The following is a 22,513-nucleotide window of genomic DNA, read 5'->3' on the forward strand; positions in this document are numbered from 1 at the left end:
CATAAACATGCACACAAGCACACACACATCCACATAAGATGCAAAAAAATATATAAAGAATAGTGACACACGTATGGTAAAAAGGGAAAGTCTGACATTTCGCGCAAGTTGCTTAAGACTATATGTTGGACAGCTCCTGTAACCCCCCTCCCCCCAACCAACCCCCCAGGAGTAGATCTGGACAAACACCAGAAGGACACAAGTGCAGGGTGAACTTTGTGACTTTGAGGGATCAGAGCACAGATGCCAACTGAATGGACCGTGTCAATGTGTTAGTAAGTGAACACGAGGAGGCAGAGAGCTACTGTGGAAATATTACTTAAATAATTCCTGTTTTGAATTACACAGCAGTACAGCAAAATAATAAAACTCTGGCTGTAAAGATGATATGTGTAGTAGCTTGTTGTAATTAATTTTTTTTTACTCTGTGGCCTATTGTTGATAGCTTCATTATGGCATGGCAACAGCAAGTTAGCTGTTTGGCCACAGCCGATATACAACACTTTTGATGCCTAACCTGGAGCACGAACCAAAATTTGGTTGAATTTCTCACAGAAGAGTTGAACCCCAGTGTCCATGAAGATAGTCCTTTGACTTGTGCTACCAGAGAACATGCGACCTTTACATTTGTCAGCAATTCCAGCAGCTTTGACAAAACAGCAGTAGGTATATCAGGTGTGCCACGAGCTGTGGAGTAACCTCCTTGTTGCCACACCATCCCAGGAAGGCTTTAAAACAGTTTGTGCCAGTAGGAGCCTTCTAAATTTCTTTGTACTGTTTTAGTGATGAATTATAAACATGGGAATCATTGACAATACCCTCGCACAGCCAGAGTTTTTAGCCTCACATGAACATGGACAGGGGGAGTCCATGCAGACACGCTGATAACAACATCCATGTCAGACTGACCACTGCACACAGACAAAGCATGAATTGGCCTTACAGAAAGGCTGTGCATTTATCTCTCATCTCTTTACCCGTCAATGTATATTTTGGTCTAAAGAGGAAATGTAAAAATATTTAATTTAATTAACTATAATTTCAACTGACTTATAGACAAGCAACAGAACTATTTTTGGTCCAAAATAGGCTTTGAAGTCAGCCTTTGAAACTGTGGGGTTTTTGTAGCCATTTAGAGTTCTTATTTGATTCATCTAAGTTTAGCTTCAGCCAGTATAATTACATTTACTTTCCTACTTGGCCAGTGATAAATAAGTTAGGGTCTCATATTCAATGTATTATTGTAAAATGCCATTGATCTGCAGACACAACCGGCTGCCCTTCATGTGATATGATTATGGTCAGCCATAGCATTTCACCTCTCAGAGGTTTGTTGCTGTAACTTGGGATGATTAGATTGTATTGGAGCTGTGTTTGGAAAGCAGCATCAACATATAGAGGAATTACTGTCAGATGACTTTAGTTTAAGGCAAATACAATTTAAGGTAACTAGAATCATCTTTGAAATAAATGTTTACAGAGCAGGTAATTTGATAAATGTAGGGGAATCTTGGGACAATAACCACAGGTCATGGAAATGTAGGCACACTGGTTCACTGGACACAACTCTAAGAGGGTCTTTTAAGTAGAGTTGTGATGTTTCTAATAATGGTTTTCGATTGGCTAGATAAATTAATAGAATTAAAATCTCATTTTTATTCCTTTTCGGTGTGTTGTAACAGAGGGTTTGTATTGTGTGATGTGTGATTCAATCTCCCTGTCATGACAGTTTTCTGTAATTTTCTGTACCTTCCCACAAACAGACACAAAATGTAGCGCACTGATAAACGACACAAACAAGTAGGAAATCATGGTACTTCTTAAGAAAATAAACAACAAAAGGATGGGCACAGAAGAAGTTAAGTGATTCGATAAAATGATTAACAAACTTAGGTATGCGAGTATGCACAATAAGAATAGAATACCTGCCTCTAAAATGTTCACCAATAGCTTCATATTTGTGTTTCTGTGGTGTATTCTAGTGCATTTGTGGTTAAACATTTGTCATTGCCAACAGTATCATAAATATATCTTAACAATACTTTAAATATTATTATAATATTAGTATTATTTTGGAGCAGCAAGGGAAAGCCACACCACGACTTTTCTTTTTATGCAGCAATACAACCTGAAAACACAGAATTTCTTTTTTATCGTGAACATTAGAAACTTACTTTTAATGCTTAGCTGGATTTTTATTCTAAAGCACTTTTAGTCTAAACTCTAAACTGCTTTCAGTTCCAGTGCAAGACTGCCAAAAGAGCAAAATTTGAGCATCATTTATAAAACCGATCCAAAAGAAATTAATCACATCAACATTTCTTTATTTTAGCACGACATGATGCTTGATGACATGGAGTTTTTTATTTTTTTTATTTGATAAATCAATCTATAGATACATAAATCTATACTGTTATGATACTGGTGATGACAAGTAGAACAATGTAAATCATAAATATGGTTGTATAGTTACAGCCAAAATCACGCTATATTGGTGCAGAGATTACCCAATTTATACACAATTTATGCTCAAGAACAGGTACAAAAACAGATGAGATTATGAACTATTCTAATCAGAGCTGAATTATCCACAGGACCACTGGTTGTCAGAATTTTCTCTTTATTATTCATTGTTAATTGTTCACTGTGGATAGAGAGCTCTCTTAGCTCCCTTCTCTTTCTATTCAGTTGACATTCCTGATGGGGAAAATCCAGAATTCCTAATGAAGTGCAAGACATTACATATGCAAGGAGAAATTTTGGAAACTGTTTCACACTGTTCCCACTGCATGGATCTACACTCACAACTCCAGAGCCAAAAGAGCATGAAACAAAAATGACATATGCGACAAAACTTGAAATGTATGCTACTTCCTCAATATTATCCTTGACTGGCTTGCTTTGTTTCAAATGTGTGTCCAAACCATGTACACAGATGAATGACCCAGCAAAGGAATTCCTGCCGCAGCTCAATGAAATGGCTTATGCGGGGCAAATTTAATATGTGGTTTTGCCTAACAATACAGGGGTTTGAGAAGATTTGCTATGCCCCGGAGCTGGGTGATGAAGAAGAGCAACACAGAGGAGAATGGGGTCTTTGTAGACCTTCCAAAGTTTGAAGGCTCCTTGCACGATTGAGCAGGACCTGACCCAGGAGGACTAGTCTCTGTAGGGAAAAAAGGATGGGTAATCATTACATAAGTGCAACAAATTCTACATAACAAAGAGGAAGAAGAAAGGTAAACTGTAGAATAAAATGTACTATTGCATGATAGGATGTGGCGTTTGGGAAGTTGGTCAAATCTGGAATAGGTAGGAAAATAGGTGCAGTAATTTCTGCACATATTATGTACTTTCATGAGCATGCTTATGAGTGTCAGAAATATTATTTCATGTCCTTTATCCTATAATTCACAGTTGGATAGAGAAAAACTCAACAGCAGAGACTTAACTTGCCAGTTGTACAACATATGTCTGATGTCTACTGAATACATGGAATAGCAAAGAATAGCACAAAGAGTAAGATTAGATTTCACTTGTGAAACACACATATGCCAATCCAGAAAGTCACTGCTTAATGCTGAAGAACCAACTGATTCCCTGATTGCATTTTAGCACATTAAGCTCTTTTGTAAACATTTGATAACATTCAAAGAAGGCGTTAGGCTTTCCCAAATTACATTAGTCCCCTCTAACATGAGGCATCTGACAGGAATACCTCTAATTTCTAGAATAGATTGTTTTTGTGAAGAATTCTAACATGATAATTGAATTTGCTGTACTGAGCTACTTTTTCATGTCCAGTCACATGGCCCCATTAGCCATTTAACTAAGCCTTTGGTTCTTGAGTTAGGACATTACAGACCAAGAAGAAGTTGGCCTAATAACTATTTACTGCAGCACTTTGATTGTAACATGTTTAAATGGTACAATTGACTTGATTCTCCTCAATTTACTTTACTGAGCCAAAAGCTACTGGCTGAAAAAAAATCTGAGACCAGAAGCTGTATTTAAAAAGCTTCCTAGCACTTATATTTACATCTAGTGATGAAATTTTAAGAAAATTCTAAGACTTATTGCATTTTCTAAGAACTTCCCCTTAATGTTATCCTGGTACAGAAAGTTAACAAAGCATCCGAGGTCCAAAGAGGAATCCTGAAAAACACTTAGAAGTAGGAGACAGCATTTTGAAAGTCAAGGAGAAAATAGCTGAAAAAGAAATGCCTGAATAACAATTAGCTAATGAAAAACTGCTGATTGTATTGTGTAGGATTAATGTTAGTTATTGGTGATATGCTTGCAACTTCCAACCACTATAACAATGCTTAAACACACAAAATGAAAGTGACAACACAAGTCCAATAGCTGGGTTTCAGTCATGTGATTATGATGACGCGCAAGTTCAGTTGGAGGGCAGGAAGTTGAAATGGAGAATACGTCTATGTAGGAAACTGTTGCAGAGAGTCCGTATTATACGGAATTAGAGCCAGTTTCGAGACAAAGATGCAAACAATTAATCAACAAATATGTTGGATGTGACCCGTATCTCATGAAGATGAAGATTTCAACAGAACCTAAAGATTTGTCGACAATCGAGGCTGTTGACATCTGGTCCTTCAGTCATCCTACTACACCAAACAGAATATGAAAGCATATAAAAGTCTGGAGACATATCATTTTTTATAGCGGGGTCGGTCCACAGCCTCGGTATCAAACGGCTCCACGATGATTATCGTTTAATTTTCGCCAGGGTGAGTGTTTGTTCTTATATTGTTTTATGTGTTAAGATGCTAGAAGCTAGCTGTAGCGGCTATAATGTCAACAAACCTGAAACACATCTTAACAACAACATTAGCCTGACAGTACTTTATGTTTTTAAGGTAAACCACTCTCAGAGATCGAGCGAAACACTCTCGTCTGTTTGCTTGAGATCCAGGCTCAAACCTGGGCTCTCAGCTGTCTGTTGGAGATCCAACATAGCCTCTGCACATTCAGACCATCTTTGTTGCTCTTCCTTGAGCTTCATCCTCTGCTCTCGTTGAAGAGATGACTCTTATTTGGGCATAGTTTTTTGGTAACCAAGGTTGACTGTCAGAGCCCAGTCTACCAACTCACCGTCACCCAAAGCACTAGGGCAGCCTAAAAAGACCCAATGAAGACCATATTAGACTACCAGTAACTTCATAATCATTACTAAGTAAATTAACATTTAACGACAAACTCAGCCACAAAAACCAAGTTGCGAGCATACCTCTGACAAAGTGGTTGTTGGTGGCATGACATCACCTTACTGAAACACTTGAACCATTTCCTATCTGGGTTTAGACAAAAACATTTCTTCAATACATTTAGGAAATTATGATGATTGGGGCAAAAATACATTCTTTTTACAACGCTACCATCACTTTCATGCACACCATGTTAGAGGTTGCCATGGTTATTTGCAGGTGCAACACATAATGGCAAAACATTCTCATTTTCTGGTTGCATTTAGGCTCTAACACTTGGTTAGAGTTGGAAACCAAAACTAATTGGAGAGGTTTGGAAATGTGTCATGGTTAGGGCTAAAATACAATTTACAATTTTACAAAGCATCATGGACATCATGGACACCATTTTTACCTTTCAGACGCAGTTGCTCTGATGACCACTAGAGGTTGCATATTCTTTAAAACGTAATTGTAGTCTTTATCTGTCAGCATACTATGCCACGTGGGGAAGACAGTTTCCAGTAAAGTGAATCAACTTTGCAGTGGCTTGTCTCACCTGTTGGAGCAGAAATTTGAAAAATAAATATTATTAAAACACTGATCCCTACATTTGAGGATGAGGTTCCTAAGTCTTAATGTATAGAAATGCCCTGTATTAGGTTGCCCATTTTGTCTATCAGTGGCAGTGCATTTACTGTACTTTTTAAAACTGGTAACTATGTCTGTCTTTTATATGCAGTCTATGGATTAAACCAATCCAATCTCATTTCCAGTGCATTCTATCCTGCCATTTTGAACCTGTCCCCTTTCAAATATACACTAAGTATATTCTGAGAGCCAGAGTAATATTAGTCATAAACAGTGAATTCAGCAAAAGTCACTTTGGAGTGTTTACAAATTACAAGGTCCTCAAAATGCAACTCAGGGTGGAGTGGCTGAAAGTCATGGTATCCTCAACCATGAGAGTGAAAAATGACTGACACCATCTTTGAACTACTATTTTTTCACTGCCCTAATAACATTAGCTTTCTGTCTACTTTTGGTTTTACTCACTGTTTCAGGTTAGGTTTAGGCACCTAAAACTACTAAGTTACCTTTAGGAACCTAAACATGTTGTTTGAGATCAGCAAAAGATCATGCTTCCAGAGAATTGGATGATGATTCTTGGACAAACAGTTTAACTTTATTTTTCTTTGTAAATTGACACTAAAAAGTACCTTTGGTGTTGATTTGTGGCACTGGGGTTCTGACAGGAGGGCAGTAATTGATGCAATCTGTGACAGCATGAAGATGGCTGTAGTTTTTACAATCCATTCTGTTTCTACTATCTCTAAGACTGCATTTTTATTGCTTGTTTCTTTTTTTAACATCAACCAATCACATCACAAAGAGAATATGTAATTCATTTCAACTAAGAAAACCACATCTCCTCACAAATATAAAAGTAACTGTCACTTGCAGTTTTTATGAGAGTTGCCCATAAAAGAGAAAAGTGATGATTCTGCAGGTACTTAGAAAGCAAAAAGAAAATGAGGCATCCCAGATATACAGTTTGTGTAAGAGATCATCCCTTTGAAATAGAGGCTTTTGGAATTGTATCATTTGTCATGTAAACACAGATTACCCACACATTTAAATCAATTACCTTACAGACTTGATGCATAGGTTATATTATGTGTTAAAGATAACCTCGCCTCTGCTAAATTTGAAAGAATATTGAACAGCATTGTCGTTTAGGATCCAGACTCCCAGTGTGACAAAAGGTGAGAATCTGGGTCTCTACAATAAGACTTGTTGTGATGACTGTGGTTCATTAATCAAAGCCTCTACACACATTGTGTCACCTTTTGCACTTGGAATAAAACTCAAAAATATAATCATCTTCATTTTAATGTTGTTAGCACTGCCGCTTCACAGCAAGAGGGTTCCAGGTTCGAATACTGTCTGGGGTCTTTCTGGGTGGAATTTGCATTTTCTCCCCGTGTATGTGTGGGTTCTCTCTGGGTACTCTGGCTTTTTCCAACTGTCTAGCATGCATGTTAGGTTAATTGGTGACTCCAATTAAATTATAAATTATCCCTAAAAGTGAGTGTGAGCGTGGATGGTTGTGTGTCTTGTTTGTCTCTGTGATGGACTGGCAACCTGTCTAGGGTGTTCTCCGCCTCTCACCCAATGATAAGTGGGATAGGCCCCGCGACTAAATTGGATTAAGTGGGTATAAATAAAGAAAATGAATGGATTTTAATGTATAATCTTGCTCCTCATCCATATTTGCAGAAATTTAATTCAGATTGACCAGTTTATCAGAAAAAAAGATAAAACCTTAAAAAGGACTCAAAGGCATCATTTCGAAAACATCCGCCATAATGGAGTTATTGCAGAGAAGTCACAAGTTGCACATACCCTGTGTTATTATCACTACATGGTAACACAGTTAGAACAAAAATCCAAGCTAAATTAGCTGATGCCTGCAGCTCTACGTGTCTCTTGAACTACACACAGTTTGCCAGTGTTGGGCTGACCAAACAGAAGAATGACAGTCTGTGAGAACCTGCTTACAGGTGTCACTACACTTCCCCCTCTAGCAGCGAAAACCAGTCACACATGCAGCCATCTGTTTCCAGGACGCCCACACTAGCTCATAGCAGTGTCCTCTTTACTTAACGTTGTCGTCATAATTGAGAGGATGCATTGAGGATGCATTGTGTAGATTAGATGCAAACCTCTTTACCACCCTCCTAAGCGTCCCTGCATTTTACTTGTGCAACATGGTCCATGTTTATTGCCACAGAAGCTTGTCACTGATGGACAGAAAGTGAAGACAACATTGAAAAGCTTACAAAATGCCTCATAGCAAATGCTCAATTAACATCCAGAGTAATACATTCAGAATTATAAAGGGGCTGAAGCGGTATTTATCAGGGCACAGTAGCTCAGTTGTGCATCCAAGGACTTGATGGTACATTTTGACACCTATTCATATGCAAAGAACGGATGGATTTTATTTTAACATCCCACAACACTCTGACTATTGTGGTCACTGTGAAACATATTCCTAACAACCGCCCCCAATGCTTTTCATGCCAGCTCTGAGTCATCTTGACATCTAAGCAACGAAAACCCCCCTCTGTTTCCTCTGACAACAGTATCTGCTTATGATCTGCCTGGTGGACAAGCACACAGTCCCAAAACAGTCACAGAGCCTGAGTTGCAATGCAGCCTCAGTGTGTGGCAGTGGGTAAAACTACCCTATTGTGTGGCGGCATGTTGGACCGGGCTGGAGGTCCTCTCAGTCACATCAAAAGCGCTTCCTCCAGCACTGTGGCAGAGCCCAGTGCCTCTGGACCTACTCATTATTACATGCGAGAGGGGACTTGTGATCTTTTTAATTATTCTGCACTTCATTTCTATCCCACCATTCAAAACGCAACATGAGAATTGATTGCCTCAAAGATCCATCTTTATAATCTCCCTCAAACCCATAAATTATCCAACTTTGGAGCAGGGTGGACGAGATGTGCAGGCACAAGCAGCTCCCTTTCACAGCAGAGCAGAGACACATCACTGCAGTGTGATGGGAAGAGCAAAACTGAATGGGCTGCTCTCTTGCTCGGGACGGGGAAAAAAAAGTACACTTGTTATCTTGTGAACCCTCAAACATGTAAGATAGGAATCTCTTGAATGTCAGCAACAGAAATGGAATTAACAAGAGATCTTTTTATTGTCACAGAAGGTCATTAGGCTGCCAATCGGGGTAATTATGGAAATGATCTCCCCAGCTCTTTGGAATGTTTTCCTGCTTCCATAAGGACTTGAAAGTGTTCAATCAGCCTCTCTCATGGGAAAGTTCAGCCATAACTGCAAGTGTACCAGCAAAATCAAATTAAGCAAAGAGATTTCATTAGTATTTATAGCCCCGAGGCATTTGTAAAAGTATGAAGCGCCAGAGTAATGTGGAACTGTGAAGGAGAGAATTATTGCTTAATGACAAAGGCCATACCTAGAAGACATACACATGGATAATGAATAGGAGGCATTGATTGCATCTGTGAAGAGGATTCTTCAGGGATTGTAAAATATTGATGCTTGTGTAGCTGACTTTGGACTCCCAGCATGGCTGTGAGGGTGGTAACTTTGTTTCAGTGTTAACATTGTTTAGCTTGTTAACTTCATCATTTAAAGAACTTTAGTCTGGCAAAAGAATGAGTCAATACTCTGATATGAGTAAAAGTAATACATGGCAAAAAAACTGAGTCAATACAGCAGCAGCTGCAGTTCCAGTCAATACAAAAGGGTGAGTTTATGTTATTTAGTTATTTTTTCTATATTAGCAGAATTTAGTTATAGTACACAGTAACAAAGTGTATTCACTTAGGTCCTATGATTATAGTGTGCTTTAATATTTTCATTCTATGCTTTTTTCTTTTAGTCCTCTACAATTAAGAGTGAAATGTTGGCGTTTTTACTTCTGTTACCTGACAGCTGAATCAACCTTTATTAAGAGTTTGCCTGCATTTCATATAAAAAGCTCATAAAGTATCATGCATGAACGATTTAGGACTATCATACATTATGACTGTCATGGTTGTTTGATAACTTACTTGCAAATTAGCAGAAAATAAAAATTATTTCTATAACTTGTGACAAGTAACTTCACAAGCCATATACCAAGTATTTCACACCAACTAAATCTCAAATATTTCAGTTTATTTATTCATATATCAGAAACCATGAAAAAAAAAACATCTCACAGCAGAGGAGATGCATGGTGCCCAATGTTGCTAAATTCCACCTGCTGTTCTTGAGCAGAGGGTTAGGATATCATTTACAAAAGTAAATGTTAAATTTAATACATACAAAGACATATCTAAGGTACTACAAATAAGACTTTGCAATCCAACATACATGCACAGTCATATAACCCTGTGGTCCTCCCGCCAACCCTACAATACTGTGTCTTTATAATGCTGAAAACACAGTTTCTTTATATTCATTTTTAATGGAAAAGAAAAAAATCAACACATTTCCAGACAGTTTGTTTCATTCTTGGAAGAATCTTCTTTTTCCCCCCTTTTTGTCTTACAACCAGTTACATGAAACTCAATCATTTGTTTGTTGTTGTTTTCCATTAATAGGGATAAACAAGCAAATTGCCTGCTTTACTCTAGGACAGTAATGATAATACAAAAGAAAACAAACAAGCCACGTCAAACTAATCCAATGTGACACCATGAAAAGCACAACGCTTTTAAAAACATTTTGCATGTCATATATTAAGTTGGTGCAAAATTACTTAAACTGCTGTGTTATTCACATGCCATTTGGGGATATCAGGCTGAATAACCATATTTATGCGGCTAAATAACTAAAATATGATATTGGATAATGACATTAACATGAGGTCAAAACAAATCATTGCTACTGCAGAAGGTTTGTTGTCTACTGATCACAGTAGTGCTTGTGTGCAGCTGATTAACCATAGAAATAAAAAGCATGATTACATACCTTTTGAATAACTATTTAGATTATGTCCATAGCCAAATATACAGACTTATAGGTTCTTTGTGCAAATAAAAGATGCACATCATTGTCTACGTGCTGAAATGAAATCAAGAAGTGAAGCGCAGTAAATCGTACCACCTGATTTGAATCATTGAGTCTATTCAGTCTATTTAACCTCAGAGTAATTGACAATTTAAAGGTATCATCCTTAATTTCAAGAGACAGCACCATGGCTTTGATTAGGTTTACACACTTTTTACAAAGCAAACAAGGGATGGAGTATTATGTCTTAAGGAAATTCAATCATTTAACAGCATAAAAATAAGTATATTGCAGACTACCAGTGATTTTTGTTCAATAATTTATTTGTTAGACCTTTTGAAAATGAACCGTTCTTACCTGTTCTAACATAGTATTTTAATCTAAAAACTCATTTCAGTGAAAAAAAGTCAAAACATCATCCCTTTGCCAAAGCGCTTTTCCACAACAATTTGGTTTGAGAGGAGATAAAGTGTCTCAGTGAGGAGGAATGTGAAGGAATACATACATATAAGTATGCATCAGAATGCAAGAGGATATTGAGTTCAGGGGTCCTTCATGTGACTCATAGGAAAACCTGCTTCTCATGCAAACATTAATACTGGCACATGAAGCATATTTTCATTGGTCCCTTCTATTAGAAACCATATTATGTTGAAGGTGTTGGTTTTTCATTTGCTTTTTTGGTGCATAAATGATTCATTTTTCCTGTTAGGTAGAGTCAGTCCATGTTCCAACCTGCCACCACTGTCCACCAAACGATCCAGAATAAACAACATTTATGAAGTGCAAAGTTTTATTGACCTCTTCTGGATTCTGTTTTCATGATTTAATCTATTCTTTGACATGATCTGCTTTCACTTTGACCCTTTGACACCCTTGACTGAATTAGTGCATTGTTCATTGCACGCACACAATGGTGAGGTGCAAAAGCCAGGCTGCAAGTGTTTTGACACCGTGCTAAAGACCAGCTACAGGGCCAATTTGCACTGTTTACGGCCTGAATCCCCCCATGTATGCGCTCCCACAATGCGGCGATATTCCGATGTGCAACTCTCAACCCTAATCTGAATGACAAAAAGCTTACAAACTGAGTGACATTGCACGTATTTAACAAGTACACATTCGGATGGTAATCCGGCTGCATTTAGTTGGAGGTGTCACTTTCCCACCAACGGTAGCAGCAGCTCCCGGTAGTCTCATGCAGCCTTCCCCCAGCAAGCCAACTCCACCCCGGGGGCTTCCGACATGCCGAGCAAAGATGGACACACAGAGGGAACTGTGCGGACACAATCACCGTGTCAGGACAGGGGATCTCGAACATTTTGATAAGACGTGGGAAAGTAGGTTAATCGATATAAATTAATAAATTAATGCATAAATAATTAGTTGGTTGATCAAAGAGGTTTAATCTCAAATGGCATGAAAACGAAATAATTTTTAATCAATATGAGTCAATTAAACATCGAAGAGGCAATGAAATAAAGGTGTATGCAAGATCTGCAAAAAGTATTCAGTTCACAGAATATTGGTTTTAGGATTGATGCAGCACAACTGCATTCCAAAATCTGAATTTGTGAATTGTTTATATATTGCTTTTTTTCTTCTTCTCGCTTTGTCATTCTGAATTTCCCTTCCCAACACAAAATCACCGGACTAAAATCCAAACAATGTTCCTTATTGACAGACCACTATTTATTTTGTCAAATTTCTACATCAGCTACACAAATAAAATCCAGGAGTGTCTGCACAGAGACGTACTCGTGAAATAAATGTGTCATCGGGCATTTAACCTCTACTTTGCACCTAAAATATCTTGATGCCATTAGATTCTACAAAATCAAAAATACAGAAAGCAAAAGTTTTATTTGATTTTTACCAGCAGCGCCACCTTTCAACATTTATTTGAAGGAACAATAATAAAGATGTGACTGCGAGGAAGATGTAAACCAATGGTTCAATGGGGGGGGAAACAATGGAGAGGTATAAGTTATTTTCCAGTAAACATTTTTCATAATCTGATTATTTTTATCTGAAATATCCTAAAATATGAGCAAGTTATAGATGGAAACCGAGTAGAGACACGAGGCGTTTCATGTATCATCTGCTGTAAATGTGCAGTCTGACCTGTTGAAGCGTGTCTACTGTACAGAGAGGCGTTAAACAGATTGGACACCCAACAAACATAAACACGCGCGCAGGCACAGACACGCGCACGCCGTATACACGTGGATCAGTGTCTTCTGTGTTGGGCCCTGGGTGCTTTGCTGTGACTGAGAGATGTGGCGGCGGCGGATCCTGCAGGAGGGCCGGTTAAAGATGAGCTCCATCATATTGTTTGACAGAACCTCGCAGCTTGATAGAGTGGATTCTTGGAGAGAAGCTGAAAATGGTGATTTCCTAAAAAAGAAGAGGGGTGGGAGAAGGACAAAAGCTGCCTGCCTTCCTCTCTTTTGTGCAGAATTTACTGTTGAAAGAGAAAATGAAAAAAATCCCATATGTTTCTTTTTGTGTCACATCACTGGAGTGTGTTGTGCAGCTTGAAAGTCTCGTTTTTTATTAAATCTGACAAGCCGAAGACCAGGCTGCTGGTGTAAAATAATTAACATAATGGTCGTAATTACGGACGCGCACAATACATTAATTTATGATATCGGTGTAATATCTGCTGCCCCCAACTGCACTCTCACCTAATTAATTGAGCAAGTCTCCTCTAAAATTCCCGCGTAACAAACATCTGATTGCAGCGTAGAATCTGAACAAAGTGTCATGCAGTTGTATGTTAACATTTGGGAAGTTTTCAAATGTAAAATAAAGAGTTCCATGTTTGAACTGGACGTGTCAGTGAAGCAACCTTTAGAGACCTGTGCCACCTTTCTCTCCTTTTAAAAAAATATTTTAGAGAACAAAAGAAGTTGCTGTTGATAAAGAGGTAGAAAAAAATCAGCATCCTCCACTGGATAGCCCAAAGGGCTTTTGACTGACTGTTACAGTGAAATGTGTCCTCTATCTGCTCTCGGATGTTAAAGTATTTGTTGTTATTATTACAAATCAACTCTTCTATTAACCTGCAAATGTTTGTCTCTTACCACCCTTTTTTTTAATCACACAAATGGCCTTAGAATGTGTTTTAATTCTTTAAATTCAGCCTTGCGTCCTCATATAATAAAAAAGTGCACTTTAACCAGTTTTAATGTTATTCTGTTTTTCATCCTTGTATTAGAAATAATAGGTTTAACTAATTAGGTTTAATTAGTGACTCTTGTCACTAATTAAACCTTTCACAGCATTTCTTGAAGCATCTTTTCCGCCTTCCTTAATTCAGACAAATCACCTGAAATGACAAATCTCTCTTTCGGCTTCAGCTGGTGACCCTGACCTCTGACCCCAGCCACGCAGAGGTGAGCTGCACTTGAAAGAAGTTAAAAGTTAAAAGAAATGCAGCCATCAAAAATCGATCACAATAATATGATCACAACTGTTTGTTTGGTGACCTTGGTGAGAGTTTTCCAGCGACCACATGTGCTTCCTCTCCATCACCTGAGCTGCTGCTGCTGCTGCTGCTGCTGCTGGGCCATCTCTTCAGTCTGTCCCCCCCTAATGGTCTCAAGCAGGAGCGAGATGGCTTATTATACTAAAAGGTTTTGTCGCGCTAAGCCGTGCATGTGTGCTTAAAACGTACATTTCATTAACAAACTGCGGAGGTATAAAAGCGGATTTATGAGGCTTCAAAAGATCACAGGAAGGACGGGTTTGAAACCCCCTCTCGGTGCTGTTGCAGTCAGGTTATATCAGCAGTTACGCCGCCTTTCACACAACACTGCAACTCTGGGATTTTTTAAATCGAGGCTGGCTGCACCTGTCTCTTTCTCTCTCCACATACTCTCTCTTTCACAAACACACACACGGGCACCCAGAGAGACAGGATTAAAAAGAGGAAAACAAAATATACAGTTATGGCGCTCTCTTATCCTGCTGCTGTTTTAAAAGGGGGGGACATGTTTTCTTGGGTAAATAGCTAATGAGCCATGTATTTCAGAGTAGCTCTCCAATGTGTAAAATAATTTAGTGGACTTCTGCCGTTAAATGCATGAAATGACCAATTTTCGTTTGCAAAATGCAGCAAGAACCTTCTTGAAAACTCAGATTTTCGATGGGTGGCCTGAGAAAACCAGCAACCAAAGGAAAGATATCTTAAACACACGCGCGTGCCTCGGATGAGCAGGATAAAAGTTGATGCGGACTCTGGTTTCATCTGCTAAGTAGTCCGTATTGACGGACCTTTGGATCACACAGGTCACGGAGAGATTAACACGAGGCGAGTCCAATCGGAAGCCATGTTTCCGTCCTTTGACCCATACGCGCATTATTAATCATAGCATTTGATTAATCCCACTTTTATCTCAGACTGCAGGAGAAGAGACATCTGAGCACCTTTTTCCGATGCCAGGCAATTAAAGGATCAAATTTCGGGTTCGTTACAGCCAACCTGTGATACACCAACAGAGGGGGATTTTTTTCATTAAGTCTCTCAAATAAACATATAAAAATTCGTTGTTTTTTGTGGCTTTTTTTCAAGATTTATTCTGATTTTGCGAGGTGAAATTAAGTAATTAACGCAAATAATTAACACATAAATAATCCTTGTAATAATGCAAATATTCTGCACTACTTTGTCATTAATTATTTCATCTGTGTTGAAAATTACAGCTTGACTGACGATCAGACATTAATTCCATCGCATCTATATTTCTTATCGATTTTTGCACTTTCGTTCATTCAAATGAAGAGCTGACACAAACAACTGAAGGGTTTTCATTATTCTCATTAACCTCCTAAAAGACTCCCGCTGAAAATCAATCGCCCCTTTACATCTGCTGAGTCACATTGGAAAAATATAGTCGTTGTTTAAATATTTAACTCCGGCAAACGAACTTAATAATATCGGTCGCTTTGAACATTAGCTTAAACACAAAAGGTTTCTCTTATTTTCGTGCCCTCCCAAATTTTTTCTCACAACGCAGGAAGCCTCCTGACATCCACTCTCCGAGCCCAGCCTTCACCGCGCACCTTCATGCTGGTGAATAAATGCTCTCTTTGCATTCACCCGCTGCCCGCATTTCCTACTTTTTTCTCATGCAAAAGCGCGCAATGATTGGGGTCGTTAGCACCTCTTCCAAACTCTTAAAGAAATTCTTTATTCCCTCCATTCATCGTCGCTGCTGCCGCTGCTGCTCCTCAACATCCTTCCCACCTTCGGCTAATCCTGCGGGAATAAATAGACTTCATTTCATGTTTTGCATTCGCAGCTTGCTTTTACACGGTGGCCTGTAAAAGAAGGGGAATACCAAAGCAGGAAGCTCAGCACCAAATAAACAAAGTCAACACGCTCTCCCTCCTGCACGTTCTGAAGCACACGAAGCAACACGCACTGATTATGATTCATAACAAACTGCAGAAAAATCCTCCGCATGCACAATCTCACAATTCAAAAAGTCAACACATTAAAGCACTTAAAGGGAGATTCAGTTGACTTAGCTGTCGTTTTCTTTCTGTCGCTGCCAACGGAATTCGTATTTGCAAAGTTAAAGGTTTGGCTTGTTTTCACGCACCAGATCATTCAGATCATTCAGTCATGCAGGCCAATTTTCTCTTCCCCTCCTCCTTCTCCTCCTCCTCCTCCTCCCTCTGCCACCGATAAACGGTCTATGACGGACGAACAGAGAAATCAGCGGAAAGCAGCACTGCTGATGTCCCATTGTTGACAAATCCATGAAACAACTCCAGTTTGCATGGTTTAACCGAGAGGAGAGGAAGGTGGAGGGGAGGAGAGGAGAGGAGAGGGGGCGTGTGTCGTCACCGAACCACGTGTCCAGTGCTGATAGTATATCTTATACTGGGAAAAGTAATCTATCAGACAGTCTTGTTAAAAGCGCCGGCCTTTAAAAGCAGCATGTGTCACCTCGACTTGGCACCCGAAATATCACTCGTTTAGGAAATACACGCACCGAGAAGGGACGTCGGAGCGCAAAAGTCGCGCTTTTTCCCAAACAACTTCGAGGCAAGACGCACCGCTTCTCAGGCCTGCTCATTTACCGAGTGGGAGATATTTGTTGAAGTTGAACTATCTCGTTGGCAGAACTGGTCGGCTGCCGATTGAATCACCTTTAGATATTGGGAGACATCTGATCTCTTGACAAGGACAACCAGACGTCCAGCAGACCCGCCGTGTGTGCGCACTGACCGCGCTGGTCTCACCGACACAGCACACGCAGTTGCCCGCTTGTTTTGTCTCCAGTAGAGTTGTTTTTTATATAAAAGTTTAGTAAGCCGTGAGATGACCCTATCTGGAGGCAGCGAACGAGCCAGCGACATGTCCGGCCAAACTGTGCTCACAGCGGAGGACGTGGATATCGACGTGGTGGGTGAAGGAGACGACGAGGGAATGGAGAGGGTGGACAGCGACTGCGAAAGCCCGGGGGGAGGCATCTTACAAGACCTCCGAGGAGAAACCGGCGACGATGACTTGGAAGACGAAATTGAAGTTGAGAAAGAGGAGATGAGGTCCGGTGGAGGGAGTCCGTGTTGTGAAAGCTCAGGGGAGGGAGAGACTGGCACTGGAAAGGGAGAGGGTCACGACCAGAACTCCACGCCGGGAGGAGGAATCCAGAAGCCCAAAAGCAGCCTGGTAAAACCACCTTATTCATATATCGCCCTTATCACAATGGCTATCCTTCAGAGCCCCCAGAAAAAACTTACCCTCAGTGGGATCTGTGAGTTCATCAGTAACCGCTTCCCGTATTACCGGGAGAAGTTCCCGGCATGGCAAAACTCCATCCGCCACAACTTGTCTCTCAATGACTGCTTCGTAAAAATCCCCCGGGAACCTGGCAACCCCGGTAAGGGCAACTACTGGACCTTGGACCCGGCTTCAGAAGACATGTTCGATAACGGGAGCTTCCTCAGAAGGAGGAAAAGGTTCAAGAGAGTACAGCCGGACATGCTCAGGGATCAGACGGCGCTCATGATGCAAAGTTTCGGGGCGTACAGCCTTGGAGGCCCGTACGGGAGACATTACGGGATCCATCCAGCTGCTTATTCCCATCCAGCGGCTTTGCAGTACCCATACATCCCTCCTGTGGGTCACATGCTGCCCCCGGGTGTCCCTCTCCTGCCGTCGGCGGAGCTGAACAGAAAAGCTTTCAACTCTCAGCTCAGCCCGAGCCTTCAACTTCAGCTCAACAGTCTGAGCACGGCGTCTATGATCAAATCAGAGCCGTCAAACAGACCATCTTTCAGTATAGAGAACATAATCGGCGTCTCCAGTGCTTCCTCGTCCTCACCGGGCGCCGCTCAGGCTTTCCTGCGGCCTCCTGTGACAGTTCAGTCGGCCCTGCTGAGCGCACAGTCACTCTCTCTGACCCGGACCTCAGCCGCTATCGCTCCCATCCTCAGTGTACCTTCAAATATTATTTCTGGACACGTTTTACCTTCCGCCACGGCGGCGGCGGTGTCCAAATGGCCTTCACAGTGACTTAGAATCAAAAGATAATAAACTCTTATTTTTTTTATACAGAAACTTTATCACTGAGAAGCGTGAGGAGCACAAACCAATAGACAGCACTGGACTCTAAGGCCATGTATAAACTGTTGAAATACAGAGAAAAAAGAAAAGGACAATATTTCTGTACAGGTAACATTTGTAAATATTTGTAAAAAGAGAATGATTTGACCTGTTTGACTTTTACCTGTCTGTTTTCTTTTGTTCCTATTTGAGATCTGTGATATTATTTTTATTTGATATTTTCTTTCGTTTCTTTTTTTTTCTATTGGAGGCTCAATTGGACACAATCTGGCCCCCTTTTCATACAAGACACGAAAAGCTCTGAAAACATACACATATATGTAATTCTATGTAGCAATATTGTGTTGTAAACTGAATTTATTTGTAAATAAAAATAAAAAATAAAATCTTTTTTATCATTAACATTCATAAATTGCTTGCTGCCAGAGTTGATTGTGTGCAAATGCTTGTGATTGGAGATTTTTCATACAATTATATATTTTTAAAAACCAAAGAACACGAAATCTAACTTTGACAACCAAATGGTTTCTACATCTACTGAATTGTCTTACATAAATATAATAACTGCCAGAATTTTACTATAATCAAATCTGAAAAGCCAACATATTTTTTAAAAATGTGCTTATTTTCTTATTTCAAAGTCATTTGAAAGAAATCTAGTTTAATTACTGTCATTTCTGCCAAGAAGGAACGCAGATAAATAGATGTTTTACTGCTGCACCATATCAACTCTTTTTTAAATTTCTTTTTCTTTCTTTTTTAATTTTATTTACCTGTACTATAATTTAAAAGCTGAAAATTTAACACGATTAAGACTATGGTTACTGTAGGTGTAAATTAATATCAAATAGCAATATCAATGTTAATATCAAACGTGGAATTTAAATGAAGAACAATGTCATTTGAAAAGTCTGTCCGGGATACGATGTCCGGAGATTTGATGCAAATTCACGCTTTTCCCCACAACACATCCCCCTTATTAGCATCGCAATCCAGAAGTTAATATAAAAAACTGCTTGGATATATATGATTTTTTGCCATTTTCATCTGCTAATGATCCTGGAGATCGCGGTAAGACACATTTTAATTTGCCCTCAATGTATCTTTGCACAGGGTATTCTGCGGCTTGGCTACTATAAAGGTAACAGTTTCGCAGTTGTGTCTGGCTAATCACTTTTACACAAACAGCAAATGGCGAGTGTGTGTGAGAGTGTGCGAGAAGGGTTTCAGGCGCTATATTTATCTGATCCCCATGGGAAAGAGAAAGGACTTCTCTCTGTGCCTCAGTCCACTCTCAGTCACCGAAGAAGGTGCTGATGGTGCAGAAGTCCTCTCCGGTGTCATTTATACTGACTGAATTCATTCTTACAATTGAGCTATTATTGTTGAAGCTATTTCTCAAATGAACCATTTATGTGCGTGATATTATTCTCTATATTATCCATTTTGAAACTAGCGATATCCCAGAAGAAATAACTAGAAATATAAGAGCTTCACGCTCTGAAGTGGATTCTTATTTCTTTATACCTTTATACTATACCTATAATTTGACAATGCAGCTATGAATTAGGGCGAAGTTACATATTTACCCTCTCACTATCAAAAAGCGTTTAGAGTTATTTTTGAAGGAGACATCCATTCACCTTTGAGGTGAGTTTCCCAATTCAATACCTAAAAAAACAATTTGATCGAAGGTGAATGTGGAAAAACAGCAGGAGACGTTATCGACTGCATCTCTTTGCAGCAGTTCACTTAAAAAAAAATCAAAGCAAATAAAGAAAGCATCAAATCACCATAACAACAAAAGTCAAGCTTTTCAGTCAGCCACCAAATTTTCGTCTTGGATTTACAGATTTGAGGAGGACACGAGATTCAAGCTCATATCTAACTTACATAAAGGGACTTTACGTTAAACTCATAAATGCTTTCCAAGTGATGTTGGACCGGTGATGCTGCAGTCTGACGACACCTGGGACGAGAGTCAAGCCGCTAGGGGGCGTTGATTGGCGCTTCGTGCCCTTCGTCGGGTAGCGGATCAAAATAAATGTTCATGAGAGTCTCAAACGATGGAGAATTCAACCGTCAAAAACAGCACCTTTTTATTTCTACATACTCAATTATAAGTCTTAAGAGAAATTGTATTTCTCTTTATTACATTGAAATATCTTGAACAAAGTGTTTGAATGATCCGTGTAGGCGATGTACAGTTTAAAGCTGAATAGTTTATTGATTATTGCATGCGCAAAATGTGTTAGAGCGAGGATATTGTTATGTGACATGAATACATATTTCATCCACATTAATTACAGGGTACGCATGGCTTTACAGCCTATATGTAGGCTTCTTTTAAGGCTCAGGTAGCTCGAATAACAAAGAAAACAAATATTGTTTATATCAGCCTATGAATAGATTCCATTTTTAGGTATCTGAGGCAAAAGGTTGGACGATATCAGGGTGGAATATAGCAGATCTTACCATAACAAAGCAAAAATAAAGAATCTCTTAACTGAGAGCAGTTCTGGCTAATGTACATCCCGGTGTGCTAAGATGATATCTTAATATTGAGCAACAAAGGCATCTTTGCAGAAATGTTAAATCCAAACAGCTTACATGTCACGCTTTTTATTCATTATTGCATAATGAGTCCGATTCAAATGTAGCATGTCAATGGTCGTGCTCGTCCACACGAAGGCACTCGATAATGACCCGTGCAGCTGCACGTGCTTGTGCACAGGTGGAGAGAAGCCTGGGTTCCCACAGCTCTTCCAGACATCCTATAATAGTCTATAACAACAGTCAGTGGAACTTAGTTCCCAACAGATTCCTGACTGAGCTCGTGTGTGCGGATAGAGCTCAAATGTACTAAATTAGCCAAAGACTGGATTGATATGAAATGACATATTTCCATGGAATGTTGTGTGTTTCCAAGGTTGCTTTTGTTTTAGATTAGCCTACAGTTTGCGGATCTTTTAGCCACAATAGTGTATCTGACCAGTTAGCATGAGGTTTATGATATAAGCAGAGGACATGATTTTTATTCTCTTTCTTTCTCTAATTTATAAATAAGAGCTCTGAAATGCCATTGTTTGAACTGGACATATCTTGAGTGAACGGGAAAACAGGTGCAATCAGTATCAAACAAAAGCTTTCTTAAGAGCTTTTTTTCCCTGTTAAACCTTTACTAACGTCATAATCTTTTTTCAGTTGTTACATATCAGAAAAGCCCTGAAAATACACAACAAAAAACATCCAGTTAGGTGAAAGGGGAAGTGTTTAAGAAATTAAAGTAGAATATTCAGCGAGGAAATGTAATAAATATACTTTTTTAATTCGCACACCAGTGAGAACGAATACATTCAATTATGAAGCTGCAAAACGTTGTTTTTTATTTGATTTGGTTTTCATTTTGTGCTTGGACGGATTCAGTTTTGTTCAATTTGAAGTGAAGCAAGCAGAATATACAACTCAGCTGTTGCACCCAAACAACCCGTTTGAATTAATTTTCTATAGAGCTCATAACTACTTCAAGTCTTATGTCTCCACCTTAAAAAGGACATTCACACGAATGCAGACTTGCCATTAATATTTCTTCAGGGCTTATGTTACTGCTTTGCATGCATGACATTCAAAGTGTGAAGCAACACTAATTTTTATTAAACAATTCTGCATGAAAGCCTCTCAGTGTGTTCATTCATTAAAATATAAGCAAACAACTCTGTTGGCAAAAGCACAGGTCAAGCAACCTGCAGGGAGGCTTGTCAAAATGACTCTTCAGTTGAAATGTTAAAGTCAACACTTCATACTGCTCTGAAAGTTAAGAATGACCTTATGATTTTAGCCCACATCTAGTTTTGACCTGCCATATCAGCCCTCAGTGTATTGTTAGTTAATTTGAGAGAAAATTGTTTGGCTTGTCATATGAAGATGGATGGATCTGCGATATATTTTTCAAAAGAAAGAACTGCGAGAACTACCCTTGGATCAGAGGAGGCATGTTGAATGTCACTGGGTAGGAATGGATCTGGACATATCTGGGATTGCAAAGGAAGCGTTTGATGCTCCGAGTTAAAATGCCTTTAGAATGCAAAAGATTGGATTTTTAAACAATTAATTGATGAGACGATTAAGAAATGACCAGACTAATCACAATTCATAAATCATGCAGTATACCAGCAGA

The 22,513-nt window shown here is 39.3% G+C and overlaps 1 protein-coding gene and 1 long non-coding RNA gene across 2 annotated transcripts; one reads left to right on the forward strand and one right to left on the reverse strand.

Moving 5' to 3' along the window:
* Window positions 1-14,099: 14,099 nt before the first annotated feature.
* Window positions 14,100-14,648, reverse strand: LOC140311267 (uncharacterized). Its single transcript, XR_011916892.1, has 3 exons — window positions 14,434-14,648; window positions 14,246-14,348; window positions 14,100-14,157 (listed from the first exon to the last, which is right to left on the reverse strand). It is a non-coding gene; the product is annotated as an uncharacterized lncRNA (long non-coding RNA).
* Window positions 14,649-16,682: 2,034 nt separating this feature from the next.
* Window positions 16,683-18,748, forward strand: foxd3 (forkhead box D3). Its single transcript, XM_072388660.1, has one exon. The coding sequence runs from the start codon at window positions 17,089-17,091 to the stop codon at window positions 18,283-18,285; it is 1,197 nt and encodes a 398-aa protein (XP_072244761.1). The 5' UTR covers window positions 16,683-17,088; the 3' UTR covers window positions 18,286-18,748.
* Window positions 18,749-22,513: the final 3,765 nt, after the last annotated feature.

Source organism: Leuresthes tenuis, unplaced genomic scaffold (assembly GCF_036924035.1).
Source record: "Leuresthes tenuis unplaced genomic scaffold, fLeuTen1.0.hap1 SCAF_7, whole genome shotgun sequence".
NCBI lineage: Eukaryota > Metazoa > Chordata > Actinopteri > Atheriniformes > Atherinopsidae > Leuresthes > Leuresthes tenuis.

Coding starts and splice junctions, on each gene's coding strand:
- foxd3 (XM_072388660.1), top strand. CDS start 17,089: ATGACCCTATCTGGAGGCAGCGAACGAGCCAGCGACATGTCCGGCCAA.